The sequence below is a fragment of the Nesoenas mayeri genome (genome assembly GCF_963082525.1).
Source record: "Nesoenas mayeri genome assembly, chromosome: 2".
Lineage (NCBI taxonomy): Eukaryota > Metazoa > Chordata > Aves > Columbiformes > Columbidae > Nesoenas > Nesoenas mayeri.
Window position 1 is genome coordinate 157,243,062 of NC_137543.1, and position 19,397 is coordinate 157,262,458.

At 40.8% G+C, this 19,397-nt stretch overlaps 1 protein-coding gene across 2 annotated transcripts in view; it reads left to right on the forward strand.

The window, feature by feature from the left end:
* RHEB (Ras homolog, mTORC1 binding) overlaps positions 1-19,397 on the forward strand; it is a 42,531-nt gene that overhangs the window by 5,216 nt on the left and 17,918 nt on the right. For both annotated transcript variants that reach the window (XM_080339834.1, XM_080339835.1), the window contains exon 2: positions 13,652-13,723. In XM_080339834.1, the coding sequence (XP_080195960.1) occupies positions 13,652-13,723 (72 nt within the window). The remainder of the gene's footprint in view (positions 1-13,651; positions 13,724-19,397) is intronic.

A 19,397-nucleotide genomic window follows, 5' to 3' on the forward strand; every position in this document is an offset into this window, starting at 1 on the left:
CTCTTCAGTTGCCTACTCTGATCGTTTTTAGTGGTAATGCTTGCAAGTTTTGCTTTTATATTTGAGTGGTTTGGTATTTGATTACTCAACTCAGAGTTAACATGGAGGGGAGAAACCAAATGAAATGTAGATCCTGTAATTTTGAAGCTATTTAAAGCTGAAGCTCTTCATTTAGATACACTACACTGCTTTAAGTGAGGGTTCTGAGGAAACCAGCCACCTCTGCGGTATGCACTGCTGCGGAAATTCAGCATAACCACGCGTTTGGGATTAGAAGAGCAGGCTGAAATGTGATGAACCACTGATGATGATTAACTTCCTGTAGCTCTCCTGAAGGTGACATTCAAGGGCGGATTTTAAAAACTGCTCGACTTAATTGTGCATTCAGCCCAAAATCGAAACAGCTTCTCTGTGGGATGTTCATAATGCACTCAAGCTCTGCGAATCCCGCATGAGTCAAAATTGTTTGGTGTCAGCCCAAATCATCCTAAATCGGAAGCTGCAGACATGAAGCACAGTATGGGAAAACACGAAGCTGCCCTTGTCATGGATCTGTCTACTTAAGGACTTGATAGGTCTCCTTTTGTTTTCCAAGACCTATATTTGAAGCGAATGGCAAATTTGATATGGATTTGATAACGTGAGAAACTAAACTGTGCTTCTTGAGATGGAGGGGTGGTTGTTGCTTAAGATATCTCTTTTCCAATCCTGGTCAGGACATTTGCTTTTCTATACAGGTCTTGCACACTGGTGGCAGCTGTTCTGCAAATGAGGGTATATGGGATGGGGAAAAAGGGAAGAATGTGGAGAAAGTCCAGGTTATGTGTTGCCTAGCAGAGATCTTAACAGGATTTAAGATTATTAAGTTTACCATTAACACGTGAATGTGGCCTGTTAAATATTGTATTTCATTCTTGAGAAACGGGATGTATGGTGGAATTGTTTTTTTCGAGAAAAGATGCTTGTATGGAACTTGTAACAAGAAAGTAAACTGAGGCAGTTTTTGAACAGAGTGCCCAAAGAGGCTTGCGGGTGCAGCTTTTCCCAGGAAACATCTCTGCTGCGTCCTTTTTTAATTGCCATGTAATGAAGGCAGATGCAAATGAACAATGTAGTGGGGGCTTCCCTTGGCTGGGTGCTGGCATGGGTGTGCTGGAAGCCTGGGCACCAGCTCGGGGAATCGATTGATTTGGAAAGTAAAGGAACCAGAAGAAAAAGTTTTCAGGAACGGGCTCAGGAGCGTGAGCTGTTTGGAGGAGGTGGAATAGGCTCTTTGCTGCTGAGCGGGCTCTGGTTCAGTCAAACCTATTATGAAAAACCACATCTCTGTTTTCCTCCGCTACTACAGATAAGTGAAAATGCTTTTTTGTAAACTTTCAACAGCAGGCCTTTTGAACCTGAGTAGTTATCTTGATGGGAAAAAGGATAGCCCTGTAAAGATGGACTGTGCTTTTCAACATTTCTTGTTCAAATAACCTGGGTAGTCAAATCTGATCCTTTGATGCAGAATCGAGGAAAAGTAAGATGTTTAACCTGAGGTAAATGTAAACCTTGTCAGGAAGTCTTCAAATTCAGTTGATGCTTCAAGCGATACGATAGAGTTTTCTGGAAGCACTTGGTAGTAAAGATGCTGCAGTGCATCAAAGCCACAGCTCCAGACTGACGTGCAAGGCATTCAGAATCACTGGTTGCCTCCCTACTTTGAAAAGCAACAGAGCCTTCAGATTTATTTCTACTGGCTCTCAGAGTAATCTTCAGTGTTTGCTAAGATACCCTAAGAAATATCTGTTGTCTGAAAATACCTGGTTGACTCTTCAACCTGCTTGAGGCTCCTCCTTTAGTTGTAAGTATTTATTGATGCTGTTAGAGTATGAAGTTGATTCTCAAATGTTTAGAAGCACTAGTTGTCCCTCAGTTGACCATATGCACTTTGCTGTACATGCACATTTTAAGAATAGTTGTAAGAAGGATGTGTGACAAGACAGTGGTGAAAAAGGTAGTGGTTTAAACAGATGATACCAGTTCTCAAAGTGCAGATCTTGGATTGTCAAGCATGATGTGCCAGTCAAGATGAAGCTAGGACAAGCGAACAATAGCTTGTGAGCTTTGGGGACTCCTGCAGAAGGGAAGACTACTTGGAATTTATTATGGGACTTCTTACGTGAATTAGAGAATTTATGATAGAATGCGAGGAGGAAATTTATAACCGTTTAATTTGGATGAAATCCCTAAGAGTTTGTGGATCATGGCCAACGACTAATCTTTTAAGGCACAAGACTAAGTGAATGATTTCTGAAAGCCCTTTAAGGAACAAAAGACCTTAATGTGTGACACTTGGAAGACCCATTAGGAAAAGTTGTGGTGCTTCTATATTAAATAGATATGAACTGAAGAAATCATGATTCCCTGATAGATTATGCTTTAAACAGTGAAGTTTCCTTTTAGCTTTCTTTTTTTAATATTACACTGAAATCTTAAAGAATGAGTGATTAATACTTTTGGAATAGTTATCGGTATTCTTGTGTATTCGAGGTTACAGGAACCAGAACAGCATGCATGACAAAGCTAGCTATTTGTATTCCACGGAGTATTGAGTTAAATGAATTTTAATTTGGAAAAAGAAGGAATACATAAGTGGTCTTCAGTGTGTGGGTGTGAACATGTGCAAGTGTAATATGAAATAAGATATGAAAGTGTCTCTTGACAACATTGTCTCTTGAGTTAGTGGGATACATCTGTCTGGCTTCAACAGCTTGTCAGATTGTATTGCCAAAACTTCATTCAATATGTATGACCTCCGTTCAAGGTACTCTTCTATATGCAAAAGAGTTAGGATGCATAATGTGCAGGAATACTCCATTAAGTCTGTCCTACAGATTGTCAAAGCAATAAAGCACTTGACACTAATGCAGTAAAATGTATGTTGCTTTAAGGCTTGGTCTTTCATTAGTAGTGAATTTTTTGTTCTAAAATCTGTTTCAGAATTAGCATTTTGAATTTGAACTGCAAGTTTTTGCAGTGAAACGTGCATATAAACAAGCACCATGTTTCTTAGTTTGCTGCAGTATCTTCTGAATTGCTTTTCTGAAAATGTCTTTTTCTAATCGATGTTCTGCTTCATCTGTATGGTTTGACACTGGTGCATAAGTTCTAAAGAAAGGTGTCAGTTGTGCTATTTTAACTTTCTTCACGTCTAGAGGGAAAGGTTGTCAGAATTCTTGATAAAGTTGGTTGCTAGACTTAAAAAATGGTTGAAGTGCAAGTTAAACCAAGTTTTTCTGAGAAGGAGACTAAGAAGTTGCCTGAAAGTTTCAAAATCATGTTCTTTATACAGAGTGTATCAAGGAGTCTTATGACACTTGAACTGTTTTACCGCTTGTCCTTCTTCAACTGCAAGATACATTTTATCCTTCAGGGTGGTGGTGGGACAGAGGAAGAGTTAAAGTGAGGCTATTAGAAATGGGCTGTACATCCCAGAGGTTGAAAGGGTTTAAAGGTGGAGGTTGGGGAGGGAGAAAAGGATGGTATGAGAAGGGTTATGTGGACCCAAGGGCAGCTTATTGTGGAGAAAATTGGGCCGTGCCTCTCCTGTTCCTGCAGCATGAAAGTGTGGAAAACAAAACCCAAGATATGGGTTGTTTCTTAAATAGCCAGGCTGTGAAGTTAAGTAACTCCTGAAAGTCTTTGCTGTACTTATGGTAAATCTTAACTTATTTGCTTGTCATATTTACTGTTTCATCCATTATGAGCTGGATTGATTGTGATCTAACTGGGTAATAATAGGGTAATAATCACTATTGCACTTCTCAAATTTTGTGTGTGTGTTGATACACAAAGACTTACATAGCAGACAGATCCAGTGCACTGCTCTGTCTCTTGAAGGTCAGCCTAAGGTTCGGTAGCTTGATACTCAACTCCATGTCCAGGTTGTGTGGTTGTGCTGGGAGGTGCAGAATGCAGCTTCTCTTGACAAGTGCTTCCTCAGGTGCTGGAGCTGCGCTGGCTGGAAGGCACCTCACTTGTGAAAGACAGGCTAAGAAGAAAAATAGTGTACTGTCAGGTTGCAAGTGTCATCCTCAGTTATTTCCCGGGGCTATTTTCAAGTGGTTGGGATGGTGGGGTGCTGTGTGTTTGGTTTTGTGTGTGTGTTTGGTTGGTTGGGTTTGTTTTGTTGTTATGCGGTTTGTTGTGGCTTGTTTTTTTTCTGTGCTTTTTGTTGTTGTTCTTCCTTGCAGATATCAGAGTTCTGATTGTGAACTTTTTGTACTATATAGTATTAAAACAGAGAATAAAAACATGTGATTCCTACCCCAAAACTCTTAACGTGAAGTACCTTATAAGCCAGCAAATGGGTACACACTGGGTAAGCAAGCCAGCTGACTGTAATGACAAGAACTTTACAGTATGCTATCGCAAGCAAGGGTTACCTGTTCTGTCTTCTGTGCCCTGTGGTAAAATCAACTATGTCAGGTCATATCTGACAGATCTTTGGCTCAAATTCCCTTAAAGTTTCTTAAGGCTGGGGGCTCTAACGATTCTTCTGGTACTCTGCATAGTGTTATCCTTACCCCGGAGTATTTTTTTAATGGGTGTTTTATTCATGTCTGTCATGCTGTGGTTTTGGTATGTTGCTACTTTGAACCTTCCTTGCTGTTAACAGCCTGTCCTCTGTATTTGGGGGCTGCTCTGTTTTGTTAATTGGGTGTGTAAATGAAGAAGGATCAGCGTTCGTGGGGAGGGGTTAATGACTAACTCCGGCTGTGTGAAGTGCTGTGATACAAAGATGGCATGTAGCAGGAACCCTGATTGACAGAGGGGAGGAACTTCACATTTTACACAGAAGTAACATAGGAGATGCCTATAAAGTTAATTCAAATGGGATCTAGAATTGAATTGGAGGAGAGACAACAGTAACTTACCGAAAGGTGATCTGAGTCTGATGCGGGGAGACAGTTTTTGTAGAGGAATGTACAGTTCAGGCATGCTGTTTATGTTGGCATGATTATATATAGATCCACAGCAGCCTTGTGCTAACACATGAGAATTAAAGTGGTGAAGGCTCAACTGTATGACTATTCATCAAGACTGTCTCGGTGTCTACCTATGCATCTGTTGATGAAGATGTGATGGAGTTGACCATGTCCTGCTCCACTGTTAGGAATGAGAGTCAGCACTAATCTTTGTCATTATCCCTAAAAAATATCTTTTTCTGGCTCGTACTAAGAGACATCAGTGTTGTCAGGGTGCTACCACAGTTCCTGATGCTTCATGCAGCTTTGCAACCTTCCACCAGTGCAGGTCCCAGCAGGTGAGCAGTGCTATGTGCTGCTGTTGGATGCCCGTAGCAGCACGCTTTCCGTGAATGGCAGGGTTTGGCTGCCACATGCTTTGCTGGCATTTGTTGACGTTGGGTTCGTTAGACTTTGGACCATCAGTGGAGACACGAAGAACCTCTTACATGGACATAGTCACACATAGTACTGCTGTAGGCTGAAGCTGCCCTTTGTTGCTAAGGTCTTCTAGTTATTATGCAGCTCTATATATAAATACATTTAGTAGGTTGTAAAAGTAGCCTGCCTTTGTTGGGACAAATCAGTAGTATCTTCAGGTTTTGCTGCAGGTTGGTGAAGAGCTTTGTGGACCTCCCCTCAGAGTAAGGATGAAATTTCTCAGCTATAGTTGCTGGACATGTCACATTGTTTTCTTGTGTGACGTTACCAAGAGAGGAGGGGATATTACCATTACTATCTTGTCAGGATTTCATCAGATACTTCTGTCATCCTACAACAAGGAGTAGAGAAATAAATCTCCTAATATTGTTCTTGCAATTCCAAGAAGACCCTTGAGGCGCTGTATTGTATGCATTTCAATAGTACTGCCAAGAGGGTCCATTCCTCACCATTTCAGCTGCGTTTCCGACAGTTCACTTGGTGTTACGATACGCTCGCAGTCAAGCTCCTAGAATTGCGTTTTTCAAATGACACCAGGAAAAGTTCACTGATCTTTTCAAGACTTATCCTGCTGCTTAGTGGTGGTAAGTAACGATGAGGTATGTTGGCTTCAGTGAACACTGTGGTTCCAGTCCTCAAAAAGTTCCTTAGGAAAGAAGATCTTTAGGGAAGACCTGTGTTTTGGTGAAACAGCACTGATCTGTTGAAAGACTTAAGGTCTTCTGTCATGGTAAGGGTTCTGTGCTGTTAAAGCTTTCTCTGTTATTGGTGTAGATCAGGTGGACAAAAAATGTGAGACTTGCAGTGGAAGAAAAGAGTATATCTGGTTTTCTAATAGAAATGTGAAGTTTAAAATCTTAATTTGTACCCAAACGCTGCTTTACCAGATGGTCTGTAGTAATGTGTAACTTAATGTGACTGGTGCTGCCAACTTCAGCCAGTTGTGTGGAAATGAAAAAAAAAAAAAGGAAAATGATGGCTGCAAACTCCCCTTAAACCTTCACAGCTTCTTTATCCCCCGTGGTGTGCGTAGAGTGGAGTTCTTCGGCTTCTGCCATTAAATTCAACTGAAGGTGCGGTTACGGCAGCGTCTGTGCAGCAGGTGGAGAGCTGGTGCTGGGAAGTGCAGTTGGAAAGATCCGCTTCTCGGAGAAGTGCTAAAACCTGCTAGTCCTGATGTTTATTGGCTTGCAGAAAGGTGATTGAAGTTGTAAACCCCAGTGATCTTTAGTGCCAGGGAGGAACGGACTGCAAGTTGGGAGTTCATTCCCCTGTGCTGAAACTAAAATCTTGAAGGTGGAAAAGGGGAATGCATGGAATGCATTAAAGCAAGAGATGCACATTTTTATTTCTAATAACATTTAAAAATTGATTTAATGACAAAACAATGACAGTTTCTAAAAGTATTGTATGTACCTGATGATCCAAGGAAAGGTCAGGTTCATTTAGACACCTAATTAGCTGCTTGATGTGTGTGCATGGGGAGAGAGGACTTGGCTTCCACGCAGCAGTACAAGTTGAATTTTGCCTCTTCAGGGGAAAATCAGTACAAAGTTCAGCCTCTTTCCCTCTAAGTGTGTCATAAACTGAAACATTAAGCTTAAAGATCAGACTCTAATAAGGTTCCCTTTAGAAATGGAGTGTATCAAGTTGTACTGCCTTAGTTTAGGAATAGACTTGCTAATTAGGCTAGCAGCACATGCCCAATAAGTGGAATTGCGTTTGAATTTCTGCCACCACCTGAAATATTTTAGGCATTGGGCTGTGGGGAGGGAGGTGAGAAGGTGCCGTAGGGATGCCCAGTTTCTGCAAGAAGTCTGAAGAGAATACAGTGGGTGGTATTTATCTGAGCAAATACTGGTTGATTGTATTGGATGTGGATGTCTAAATTTCCTTTGTAGTCAGGAGAGCCCAGGATGCCGTTCCTCTGACCTGTTTAAAGTATCTTGAATGCAGCCACCTATGCATGTATGCCATGGCCAGGTGAGATGTGTGCTGCAGAAGTTTTCTGGGTATTTTAGGCTTTGTAAGAGCTCTTCCATCTTTGAAACTGATAGTAAACACATGGAATTAAAATTGGTTTACCTCATTAAAAGGGAAATATCAGGCAAACTGTAGTACTTTGCATTTCTGCCAGCAAGGGTAGCAGTCAAAGGTAACTGGACTGTGCATTGAAATAACTAGAACATTCCTTCTGACAATCCTTTGCTGTGGTTGCTGACTTAAATGGAGACAAAGTGGACACTTGAAAGTGACAACTAAGCTGTTGCAGCAAAACAGAGAAATTTTTCTGTCTGTATTTGCCTGGACACCTAATACGTCGTGACAAAGTGCAAGTGAACATTGAGGGTTGAGCACTGCAGCAGGATGGAGCAATCTTGCTGTTACATACGAGGGAATAAAGCACTTGCTCTCTGCTGTTCTTACAGAAAAGATGATCGAAATAGCATTATTAGGACTCTTGGGTTGTGTTTTGAAGGCTCATTGTAGCCAACCTGCAAATACACTTGTGAGTTTGACTAACTGCTTTGAAATCTGACGAAAATCAAGGAAGTCATCTGATTTCCTTCCGAAATGACAGCCTCTCGGATTTCGTCTGGCTTGCGGAGGAATACCTTTGATAAACCTCAAGAAGATTGTGTAATGCATGTGTCCTTTTCTCGCTGCAGGCTGTGTTCTTGGTGTTACACACTGTCATGTGAACCTTCTTTTTAACAACAGGAGTGGTTCTTGCTACAGTTCCTTTCCTTAGACTGTCACATATATTTCCCTCCATCCTAATATGAAGATAAAACAGGAGAAGACTGGGAACAATTGTAGCAATGGGATAGAGTGCCATAGAAATTGAAGAGCTTATGTTGCCCTGAAATGCTGATCTGCTCTTTAGTTGGTCATGAAGGTCTCATCTGTTCTTGAGGTCCCTCACTACTTTACCAAAAGGCGTCTCACTGAGGTCCTCAGACTTTGGCTCTCACAGGGTTGTAAGGGCAGATGCTTTAGTCTGTCATTTGGAAAGCTCAGTCAGCACTTTGAGAGACTAATGCCACCACTCTTTGGTTGCAGACTGAGCATGAGTATCATACGAGCAAGTGCAGCAATTGAGCTCTGTGTCAGTGAAAGTTTTCTCTCTTAAGCATTAAAAAGAAAAAAAAAATAGTCCTGGTATCACAACGTTGATGTCACAAGGAAATCACTACAAAATAGGTAAAACTGTCTGTGTAGATGTTTGTAAGTGATAATTCCTTATGATTAAAAGTCTATTAGTAGATTTAAGTTTCATCTGAGTAAAACACAAGCTGCTCATTGTATGACTGTCTCCAGAGATTTAGAAACAGAATTCTTTATTGGCCCAGATGTATCGTTTTGATAGTCATTAGAATGATTCACTGAGCTACATAGCAATGGTCAGCAAAATAGCAACTATAGTACATAGCCATAATTAGTACCTGGGGGAAAAATCTTAATTAACCGTGGAAAGTTGCTAATGATGAAGCCTGAGATGAATGATGAGCTAGTGATGAGTTCTGAGATCATCTGCTATCTTGTGAAAAGATTTTTGTCAAAGACTGATGCTGTAATTCCATTTGCTACCCAGTTAAAACACTTCCATCTCCTCCAAGCAGTTATTCTGTCCCATTCTGTGCTCTGAGGGCGCATAGATAATCTCCACTGTGGAAATGCTAGTGTCTCTGTTTTGTGCATCTTGGTATTCTGAATTAAAGTTCATAACGATCCCAACATTCCAGTTAAATTGAGTGTAACTTTTAGTCTGAAAACTTCATATCTGAAGCATAGTAAGTTGAGCATAGCTGTGTGTGAGATATTGAAAGCTAAGTATGCATTAAGTCTTCTTTAATTTACTATGGCTGGCAGCATTTCACCATGCAATTTCTTGAACCTTTTGTGACAAAACCTAAGCTACGTTGTTCTGTAAGTAACATCTATGTAGAGACTAGCTTAGTTAAGATGCTAGGCTTGTTGTTGGAGTGGATTAGTTCCAGCCAGCTGTTGTTTAATGATTAATCGAAGTATATAAGCAGGCATTTCAAGGGGAAAAGATGGGTTAAAGAAACTGTGCATCTAAAATTCTAACAGAATGGAGAATTGCAGCTCTTCAGTAGTTGTTGTTCTTGACCCTATCAAACTGTTTACTGATTGCTTGTGCAGATGATTTCGAGCATTGAGAAATTCTTCCTGTTGAGATAAACTGCCCGCCGGTGCCAGTGGCCGTCACGGCAGAGATGCCACGTTAGCGGCAGCTGCAGAGCCGGGCTTGCACAATGGCTCGCTTGTGGAGCTGGTGTTGGACCCGCTTGCTGGCCGCTTGCGTAATTTCTGCCTCCTGAGCTTGGGGGAAGTCTCTGTGGAGGAGAATTTCATCTGGGCTTTCCCTCTGCCTGGAGACTGAAAGATGTGGGGAGTTGCCAGGCAGGTGGTAGGTACCCAAGAGACGATGTGGCCTCTTCGGGGGGACACCCGTTCTTCATGAACCCACCCGTGCTCGGTTACTCATGTTCTTGGTAAACTGCCTAGTGTTGTAAAACTTGAATTTTTAAGGCTAGATTAAATACCACAGCTCTTGTCAAGGCAAAACAATTGCCAAATGGAGTTTTTACTCATCCTTTTGCTTCTTGGACAATTGCAATGGCATTTGAAACTGATGTGCTGTGACTGTACTAGTCATTGTTTATGGGACATTCAGCTTTACGTAGCGAGTGTTCTCTTGTATGAACAGAAATATGACAGCTTTATTTTTTTAAATGGCTTTCTGTCTCAAAACCTGTTCCGTTTCTGTTTTGACAGTGCAAAACTCTTTTCTTTACCACTCCCACATCATATCATAAATAACAAATTGTGTATGCAAATACTCTGGATAGTTCTAGACAACTTCAGTTGAGCTTTGGCCACGTGAGACTTGTATTCTAAACCCTTGTAAAACACATTCCTCTCAGCGCTTACCTTCTGTCTTGTTCCTCCAGGGAGTGGGAGAGTGAGCAAACTTGGAGCATTTTGCTTACAACTCCTCTGCCATAGAGAGTAGTATCAGGTGCTTTGAGTTACCATAGCAAGTACAGCTGGAAGAGTAATCTTGTTGCCCTGCCCCAGTGTTGCCCTTATGTGATTCATTTAGTTATTCCTAGTAATTTTAAGCTCTCTGGTTCTAAACAGAGTCAAAAGGTTAAACCATCATCTTCTCCAGTAAGATTTTGCAAGTGCTTTTTCGTCTTAAAATCACAGGTATCTGTCAATTTAGTGAACCACTTCCAGCAGACTTTGCCTTGCTTTTGCTCGTGACACTTCTCCTTTTGGTCTCAACAAATGTTTATTTTCCTAAAACTTGAGGACAGTGGAGACACTAAAGGTACCAGCATGGAGGATGCTACAAGGAAAAGCTTAGCAAACTAAAAACCATTCGGTGTCTGTTCTGAATGAGAACATACTAGAGCTGAGCCTTTTTTTGGGGTGTGCACTCTTGAGTAATCAATTAATCAAGTCTTTGCTGCTGGAATCAGGCTCTTGTCCTTTTAGGCTGAAGTGTGCTGGTGGTGCCTGCACATCGTGGCCATGGTGCGCTGCTCCGAGATGGAGTTAGCACGGTAGTAAATGCAGCTGGGTGCAGTTCTTGGGCCCTGCTTCGTGGATGTCATGTTTCTGTTGTAAATGCAAATGTTGCCTGATCTTTCTGGGGAAAGAGGAGGTAGACCTCAATTGTGAACTTCATATTCCTCTCCATGAGTGTAGGTCAAAGGCCTGGAATGGAACCTGTGGGACAAAGTTCAAGCCAAGCTGTTTACAGGGTCCTGTGTGAGACAAGGCATGGAGGTGTTAATGACTTGGGTTTAAAATTTCTTATGTCCCCTTTGGAAGCCTTGGTTTAGCGTGCTTGTCCCGAGGGGTAGGTGGCTGAATCCAAGGCTGGAGAGCTTCCCATGGCTTATCTAGGACAGCCAGTGACCTCTGCTGAGCACAAACACATTCTTACTGGAATGCTCCTCACAAAGCTTGGAGGAATTTGGGAAGAGTGTGTTGGAATACTGGTTTGATCTGTTTCTGTTTCCTCCTCTTTCACTGTTAGGAGGAAAGCAGTAATTAATACAGCTGGGTGCTAAATGCAGCATTTTCTGTTGGCTCCAATTCTTTCTAGTATTCAGTTTCCAGATTTAACACAGACGGTAGCAGTCAAGTCTTTCAGTTAGTTTATATTTCTTAGGAAAAACATTCAGTGATGATCTGTGCTTAACCTATCTCCTCTTATCTTGAATATGTAAGACCCTAATATAGGAAGAGTTAACTGGCTTAAAGTTGAGTGCTTAATGTGCTGGTATTGGCAAAGAATCTGGAAGCGTGAACTTGGGCAGCAACGTCGTAAGGTTATAGCTGAAGAAGAAATAGGTTGAAAGTTTTTGTTCTCTAGGTGGTGTCCAAAATAAACAGTTTCAGAAAGCTGTGAAGATGTGTAGTCTCGGTTTTAAGTCTGTCCTTATTAGGATGATTTTAGATGTTAACGGTTGCTTCCCGCCCCACCCTTTCTGGAGCAGCAGTTTGAAGTACAATTTTCTCTGTAAACTCATGCACAGTGAGTGTTACCTGTAGTTGCACTGTTAGATGTATCAGGAAAAAGGTAACTAAGAACTTAATTTGAGAAAAGACCCCTCTTAAAAGATCATGTGCTGGGGTTTTTCGCATTATATCGTGAATAAACTGGCATGGTCGATAAGAGACAGCAAAGGGATAAGCATGGCAGAGCTGGGCAGTGATGTTAAAATTAAGCGGTGAGTTGGTGAAGGTTATGGCTTTTGGAAAATTCCAAAATGGTGATACTTGTACAAGATTTTCATCTTTCCTCCTGGACAAGTCACTGCTGGAAGTGTTGCAGTTAATGAAGGAATTGACTGCACATGTAATCACAAATATTAATCCAAATTTTCTTTGCATCATGTTCATCTCTGTACATTGTCTGACTTGCCATTTTTTTTAGAATGTCTAACAAAATTACTTCTTTTTCTACAGCAAAGCATAAACATAGCATAGTCTCAGCACTGCAAATGGGCACTCTTTATCCAAAGCAATTAATTATTGAAAACAGTTTTACCACAAACTAGTTCATCTACAACATCGGTTACTTTTGATGTCATTGAGAGGCTTCTGCTGAGTAGGATGGTCTTGTGTCTAAATTTTAACTTCAGGTTGTATTTTGCTTGTGCTTCTTGCCAATGAGAAGAGTATAAAGCAGCATGAAGAATATGCTCATGTCCAAAAGCAGCTAATGCACTTGGCAATCTTTGTGAGAGTATATTTGTCCAGTAAACGTAATGTAATAGGATCTAGTGGATTCCCAAATGTAGAAGATGTGCTGTAATGGAAATTGTGTCAAGACCTTCAGTAACGCTTTGAAAAGTCTTCAGCTGCAGAGCTTTAAAGGTGCTTTTTATGGTCAATGTATGTGATTCCTTTGTACCATCTTGTAAAATCTTCCAAGACTAAATTACTTTTCATTCTCTCAATCTGCTACTAAGTGCAACATTTTGCATTGCTCTTTATTGGAGAGTGTACCATCAGATCATCATAGCTGAAACTGGGCACGTTGTCTGTAAAAGTAGCATTCAGATTGCTTTTAAAAAAAATAATCCAATGATGCCTCTTCAGTCAATACGCTTAAAAGTCATATGACATTAACAGGGTTAATAGAGAGGAGAGTATATTGATCTGAGGAATTTTGAGATCATCTTTTTGTTGTGGGAGACATGTCCAGTCTCCTAGTCAAACCCAATTTGGCCAATTCCATCCAAGTTCCTAGTTTTCTGTTCAATGACTGAAAATTATTTCTAGTTTTCCATGCTTCTCAACAGAAAAACCTTCCAAGTATAACAGTTTGTTAAATTTAGTTTTATGAGGATTGGACACTGCAACTTTTAGATTTGTTTTAAACAATAGGAGACAAATTACGCTGTGTTAAAACAAAAGCAGAACACGTGCTGAGTAGCTCTTGCACTACTTTTTATATGTTCAGGAGACACAGTTACTAGGAATAGGCACTTTAATTTAAAAATAGGTCAGTTGTCATGCGTAGATATTTCAGTGAACCATACAAAGCTCATATTGGCTCTTATACAAACATTAGTGTATCTGCTAGTAAGTGTGAAGTGGTAACAGCCTGAAGACTTGTTTTCAATACAAATCATCTTTTCCTTGCTTTACAGGAAAATCTTCACTGACGATTCAGTTTGTGGAAGGACAGTTTGTTGATTCATATGATCCAACCATAGAGAACAGTAAGTAACTGACAAGCTGTTCTTCTGTACCTAACTAACTTTTATCAGAAGCCATTGTGGTTATACGTACTACTCACGTGGGTGTTTACATATTAACAGTTAATTAATCAACTTTAATGTTAAGTTTTATTAACCTTTTAAACAATGCTTACCAAGCTTATGGTATTGCAGTGTGGAAATCACTGTGTATTTCTCCAAACAGCTAAACTCTTAACACTAAATGAAGGAAAAGCTAATCAGTCTGGCTAAAATACATCACCTTCTTGTGTTATGTGTGTCGTTGGACATCTGCTTCCCCTAATATGGTTAGGGCCTTTCAAATTGAGTATGTCATACCTGTATGAAAATGTGCCACTATATACAATTAATTTCTCATTTCCAGCTGCTTGCTAAGAAGCCTGGTACACAATCAGCTTGCTGCAAATACTGCGTAACTGACTTCTCAAGTCCTTTTTTTTCTCTTAGCAGTTTTTTTTAACATTAGTGCCTTTGTGAATAGTGGTTAAGTAAAGATACTAATACTAAAATTGCTGCCAAGAGCAGCAAGTCACTTGAGAGGTGAGTTACCCTCTATTCCTTATAATCCCTCCACCTCTTACAGAGCTAGCAGTGGTCATAAAGTGCTTGAGGAACTGTGGTGCTAGGCTGGGTAACTCTATCATATTGGCTCACTTTAATCATGTGGCAAATAAAACTTTGATTTCATTATTGTAACCCTGGAGATCTTGTATTGTAATGACTTGTGAAATGCAGCGGTAGCACATTTTTACTGTTTTGAACCTGTGCAGTAGGATGTTAAGCCTGTGTGATACTCTGGAAGTTTGGGTGAAGTAATCAGCCTAACGAGGTTTCTTTTGGATGCATATGGTAATAATTATGAAACAGTAGCTGTCAAGATATTCTACTCAGGATTATTTCTTAAAAGTGAAATTCAAATGCTGCTTTTTGAAGAAGTTCTACATTATCTTTAGCAAGTTAGGAGGGATAATTTACCCCTCGACCTGAACAACCTGTCTTTATATTATACACACAGATGTCATTAATATTTACACTTCCCAACATCCCTTTTTACTTTGTTAGAATTATAAATAAGATTTGTTTTGAATTAAAGCTGCTAACAAAATATTGGGGATTAAGCTTCTGCATTCAAAATTTTAATATCAATTGGCACAGGTTATTTTTCACTGTGCTACGTAAATGCAAATTATTTAAAGTAATCTGTTAAAAAGCTTCATGCAAGTATATGGGAATGAATAAAACTTGTGGGACATGGGATCAACATCTCTGCAAAATACTGAATCTGTATCTTGGTTTGGGATTTTGACACCTTGGTACAGGTTGGCTTGTTTTCATCCTTTACAAGCTCTTGTCGTCCACAGAAACCCTTTGTCTGTAACTGTAGTTGTATATCTCACACTGGCAGCATTTCTTAACTACTTGAAAATACACTCTGGATGAATTCTGTGTTTATTTGGCTCCTGTAGTTTGTGCTGCTTGCTTGATCTGAACTCTAAATGTTGATCAAGTCATGACCATGCAAACTTTGGATGGGGGCATCTTGAAAAGGCTTAACTTTTCACTTGATTTCTTACTTGTTCAGAAAACAAATGACATTATTCATCTGGTGAAAACCTTGTGATCTGTGGCATGGCTGGATGAATTTACTTTCTGAAAGGTAGAAAACTGAAAGGCCCTTCTTCCATGAGAACACATTGCTGGGAAGTAGGGATTGAAAACATAAAAGATGTACATCGAGATTCAAGACAGCAGAAAATCTGTCCCATCCTTAAGGCCTGATAAAGAAGATGCTCTAAAAATGCTTCTGTGAAGAATGGAAGAGATAACACTTCCAAATTTACCACTAAAATATAAAATATATTACAGACGGGTGTCTTTTTTAAAAGAAAAACATATAAAACTAGTTTTAATGGGATTAGTATAAAATCATTATTTTGATTTAAGTTCTTAATCTTTTCAAAGTGTTTTTCTGAATAGAAATCTTTGATCAGTCTTTTGATGCTCCCAGCTGTATGTTTCTGATCTCGTGCAGGGTCATAAGACACAAAGTACATGATCAACTCTCTTATTCTTTTCCTAGCTTGCCATTTCAAATCTGGTTGACAATGCTGGCAAAAGGGGTTGAGAAGTCCATGTTCTTATCCTAGTGGTGTTGTTGGAGAATGTTACATTTTTCCAGTGCTTTAAAGCAGGTTATAAAACCTTTTCTGTTTTGTCTGGTGATTGGGTCTACTTCAGTGTCACAAAACTTGGAAATGAAAAGAATACAGGCTAAAGAATAGTCTGGCCTATGTGATTTCTCTTTTGTCTCTGGAAAACTGTTACTGATAACTTATTACAGTATTTCTACCAGCACTGATGAAAGGGTAGAAGGTAGCAGTACTGCTGGTAGCTTAATGTTTATAGTTTTTATCTTCAAATAATAAAACTTGCACAAAAAATTGAGTCTAAATTGTATTGAAGACAAGCTATAGTTAAGCTCTGAAAGGAACAAGTCACATAGAATATAAGCCTTGAATGACAGGAATAAGATCTAATATTCTAGTAGTTTCATTTTGGCAGTATAAAAAATTTTTGCCTTCTTCAGAAGTCGTAAAGGGAAAATAAGCTGCCTCAGATTTCACTTAGTATTTGTTAAAGTTGACATTACTTCACTGCAGCATTTTCCTTTGCTTATTTTACATTAGAACCAGAAAAGTTAGTTTATTTAAGTTACCAAGCGTGTTGAATTAAGGTGTTGCTACTAAACTCATGTATCAGGAAGAGTAACTTGTAGCATTTTGTGGCAGCAGCAGAGGTGAGAATTAATTGCCCAGCAAACCAGATTTTTCGCTTTCTGAATGTCCCAAGAGGAGTGACACCACGATGGGGGGCTATTCTGAGACAGGCAGGTGGAGAAACTAGTGGAATGATCACTTGTGGGCATGTTGGAAGGAGAGGGAAGATCCATGTGGAGCAGGAGTGTGTGCCCAGGGCAGTGGTGGAGTCACCGTCCCTGGAGGGGTTTAAAAGATGCTTAGGCGAGGTTCTTAGGAGCATGGCTTAGTGCGAGAGTTAAGTCAATAGTTGGACTCGATGATCTTGAGGGTCTCTTCCAACTGAATGATTCTATGCTTCTGTGAGGGTGTCTGTGTGGACACTGAGCTGGATTGGACTATGAAGGCAGATTAGCTAAGACCAGAACAATTTAAAACTCAAACATTTCACTGGAATATGTCTAGAATCTTAATTTAGAACTCCAAGCAAATAGGTCAGAAAGATTAGTTAAAGAAGATGTGCAGGTAGCTCCAGCCACCCCTGTCTTTGCAGGGATGTCTTTGCTTATTAATTCAGTGATTTTTGTGTGTTGCAGGAAAGCTGACTTGACTGCCCAAGTCTCAAACATGTTTCTTCCAGCTCCTCTGAGCCCTGTCTGGCTGCTTTCCCTTGCAGTTTCGGAGAGGCTGCAAGCACTGTGCTGCAGCTCTGTCTTCTCCCCTGAACAGGCTCAGTAGCTCCCTAAGGGAAGGAACAGCCTTTCCCCAAGGGCTTCCTACCTCCATCCCATGGGGGTTTTTAAATGCGCCTGTGAGTTAGAAGCCTATTAGAAAGGGGAAGGGAGCTGGAGGAAGCCTTGTAGTCGTGGAGGAGATACTTGTAGAGGTTTAGATGGGTCTGCTTGAAGTATCTCTAAGGTTCAGCTCTTCCGTGCACGTCATGGCAGCTGCCCCGGAAGGGTGAAATACGCTGCTTCCCAGGCGCTGCTGCTGAGCAGCCTTCTCAAGGGGCGGAAATGAGGCTTCTGGGAAAAATAAACACAGCTCTGTTGCATTACACATCCCAGTGTTGTAAAAGATGTCCTGACATCAGGCATCGACTTTGCAATGAGGACAAGTGGAATGGGATGCGGAAGGTAGTAATTGAGGAAACCTTAGAAGGTGGTTGTATTGAGCTCTATGGGACTAATGTTACACCACTCTTGTACCTTTACTCAGTAGCACTGTTGATCTAAAAGCCTGCATTCATAGCCTGCTAGTATTTTTTTTTTAATCATAATGGCTTCTTTTCACAGCAGCTGTCATTTGAGTCGCATGTGCAAATAATTTAATTCATGTTAGTCTAACTGGAATTTACTCAGATCTGAGCTGTAGCAGCATTTAGGGCTGTGTTCTCCATGTAATTTTCCCAGAACTTTCTCTGAGGGCAAAGTGGCTTTAGTTTCTTTGCAATGCAGCAGCCGACTGCTGCACCCTCAACTATAGGCTTATATCTGTTGGGTGCTGTGCTGTTCACTGCAGCACCAAATCCTGCAATTTTCAGCAATGCATTAGAACTAAGAACAGTTGTAGGTGAAGGTAAGGATTGCAGCTTTCTTCCTATAGCCACACTTCGGTTGTGTTACAAGCTGTAAGCATGTCCTGTTCTGAGATCTGTGTGCCTCATGGAGCTAAAACTGGCTGTACCCATGGCCTTGCCCCACAGCCCTGCTTGAGCTCATGAGCTGTGTTTTGCAGATGCTCAAATTATAGCTAGGACTGCGGAGATTGTCCAGCTCTGCTGAAATCTGTCCTTGGCACGCCGAGCAGAACCACACCGTGCCATGATCGTATTATCGGTTGTTTGTCTTGCTTCTGGCCGCAGCAGAAGGCGACGTGTCCCAGCATGGGAGGTGATGGAATTGAAAGTGGAGACTTCTTCTGGATCGCTGATCACATTTAATACAGCTGCAGCTTTTCCCAAGATGAAATTCTTATCAGGAATATTTTTAAAAAGCTTCAGCAAAGAGATGGGTGTCATTAACTATGGCTGCATCAAAGCAGAGTTGTGTTCACAGTGGGCTGTTTGAGCGCTACAAGCCTCTGCACTGAACTATCAGTTCTCCTCACCCAGTCTGTGGTGACTCCTCCAGTTTCCCTTCCCCTGGCTCTGTCACGCTCCGCTTCCACTGCCGATGGTGATGTCTCTGCTCTATTCTCGGCTTCTAGAATAGTCTGAAAAAGCTGCCATCTGTCTCTTTTTAAATATTAACTTCGTGAGGCTCTTGAAGCTACTGTGATTGCAGAGTGCTTTCATGTGTATGTGAAGTGTCAAGAGACTAGAGACTTACTTTTAATATTGCTGTTAATGCAGTACCTCTCCAAATGAGTCCATTTTCCCTCCGGCTTGCAGCGACGGTATTGCATGTAGCAATGCTGCACGTTAACATCTGTTCAAACACACGGTTGCTTCTGTCCCCATCACAGTGTTCAGCCAAGGCAAAAAGCTGTTGTGGATTCTTGCTTCATAACCCTAAAACTTTATGCAGCAATAACAGCAGCATCCAGCTGGTGATTTGAGAGCAGCTCATGAGTGTTAAAGCAGCTTTCTTGGGGACAGACAGGTTATGGTAGGAGCTCTCTGAGGCTCCATTTCAAATTGCACTTGTCTGTGTTGTAAAGGAAACTATGTTTTACTGTTTATTTAGACACTCTGCATTACTTTGCCTTTGCTGCTTGAATTGCTCCATTTTTTTTTCTTTAAAGAGTGCTTTGATTCACTAGGTGGGTTGAAACCTCCAGTTTCAGATATTTCAGCCCACTTACTTAAGATAATACTTGCATTGTGGAGGCTTGACAGGGCAGCGAGCATTGTCAGGGGGGAGGAGGAAAGTTGGTGAACTTTAGCTCCTACGAGACCC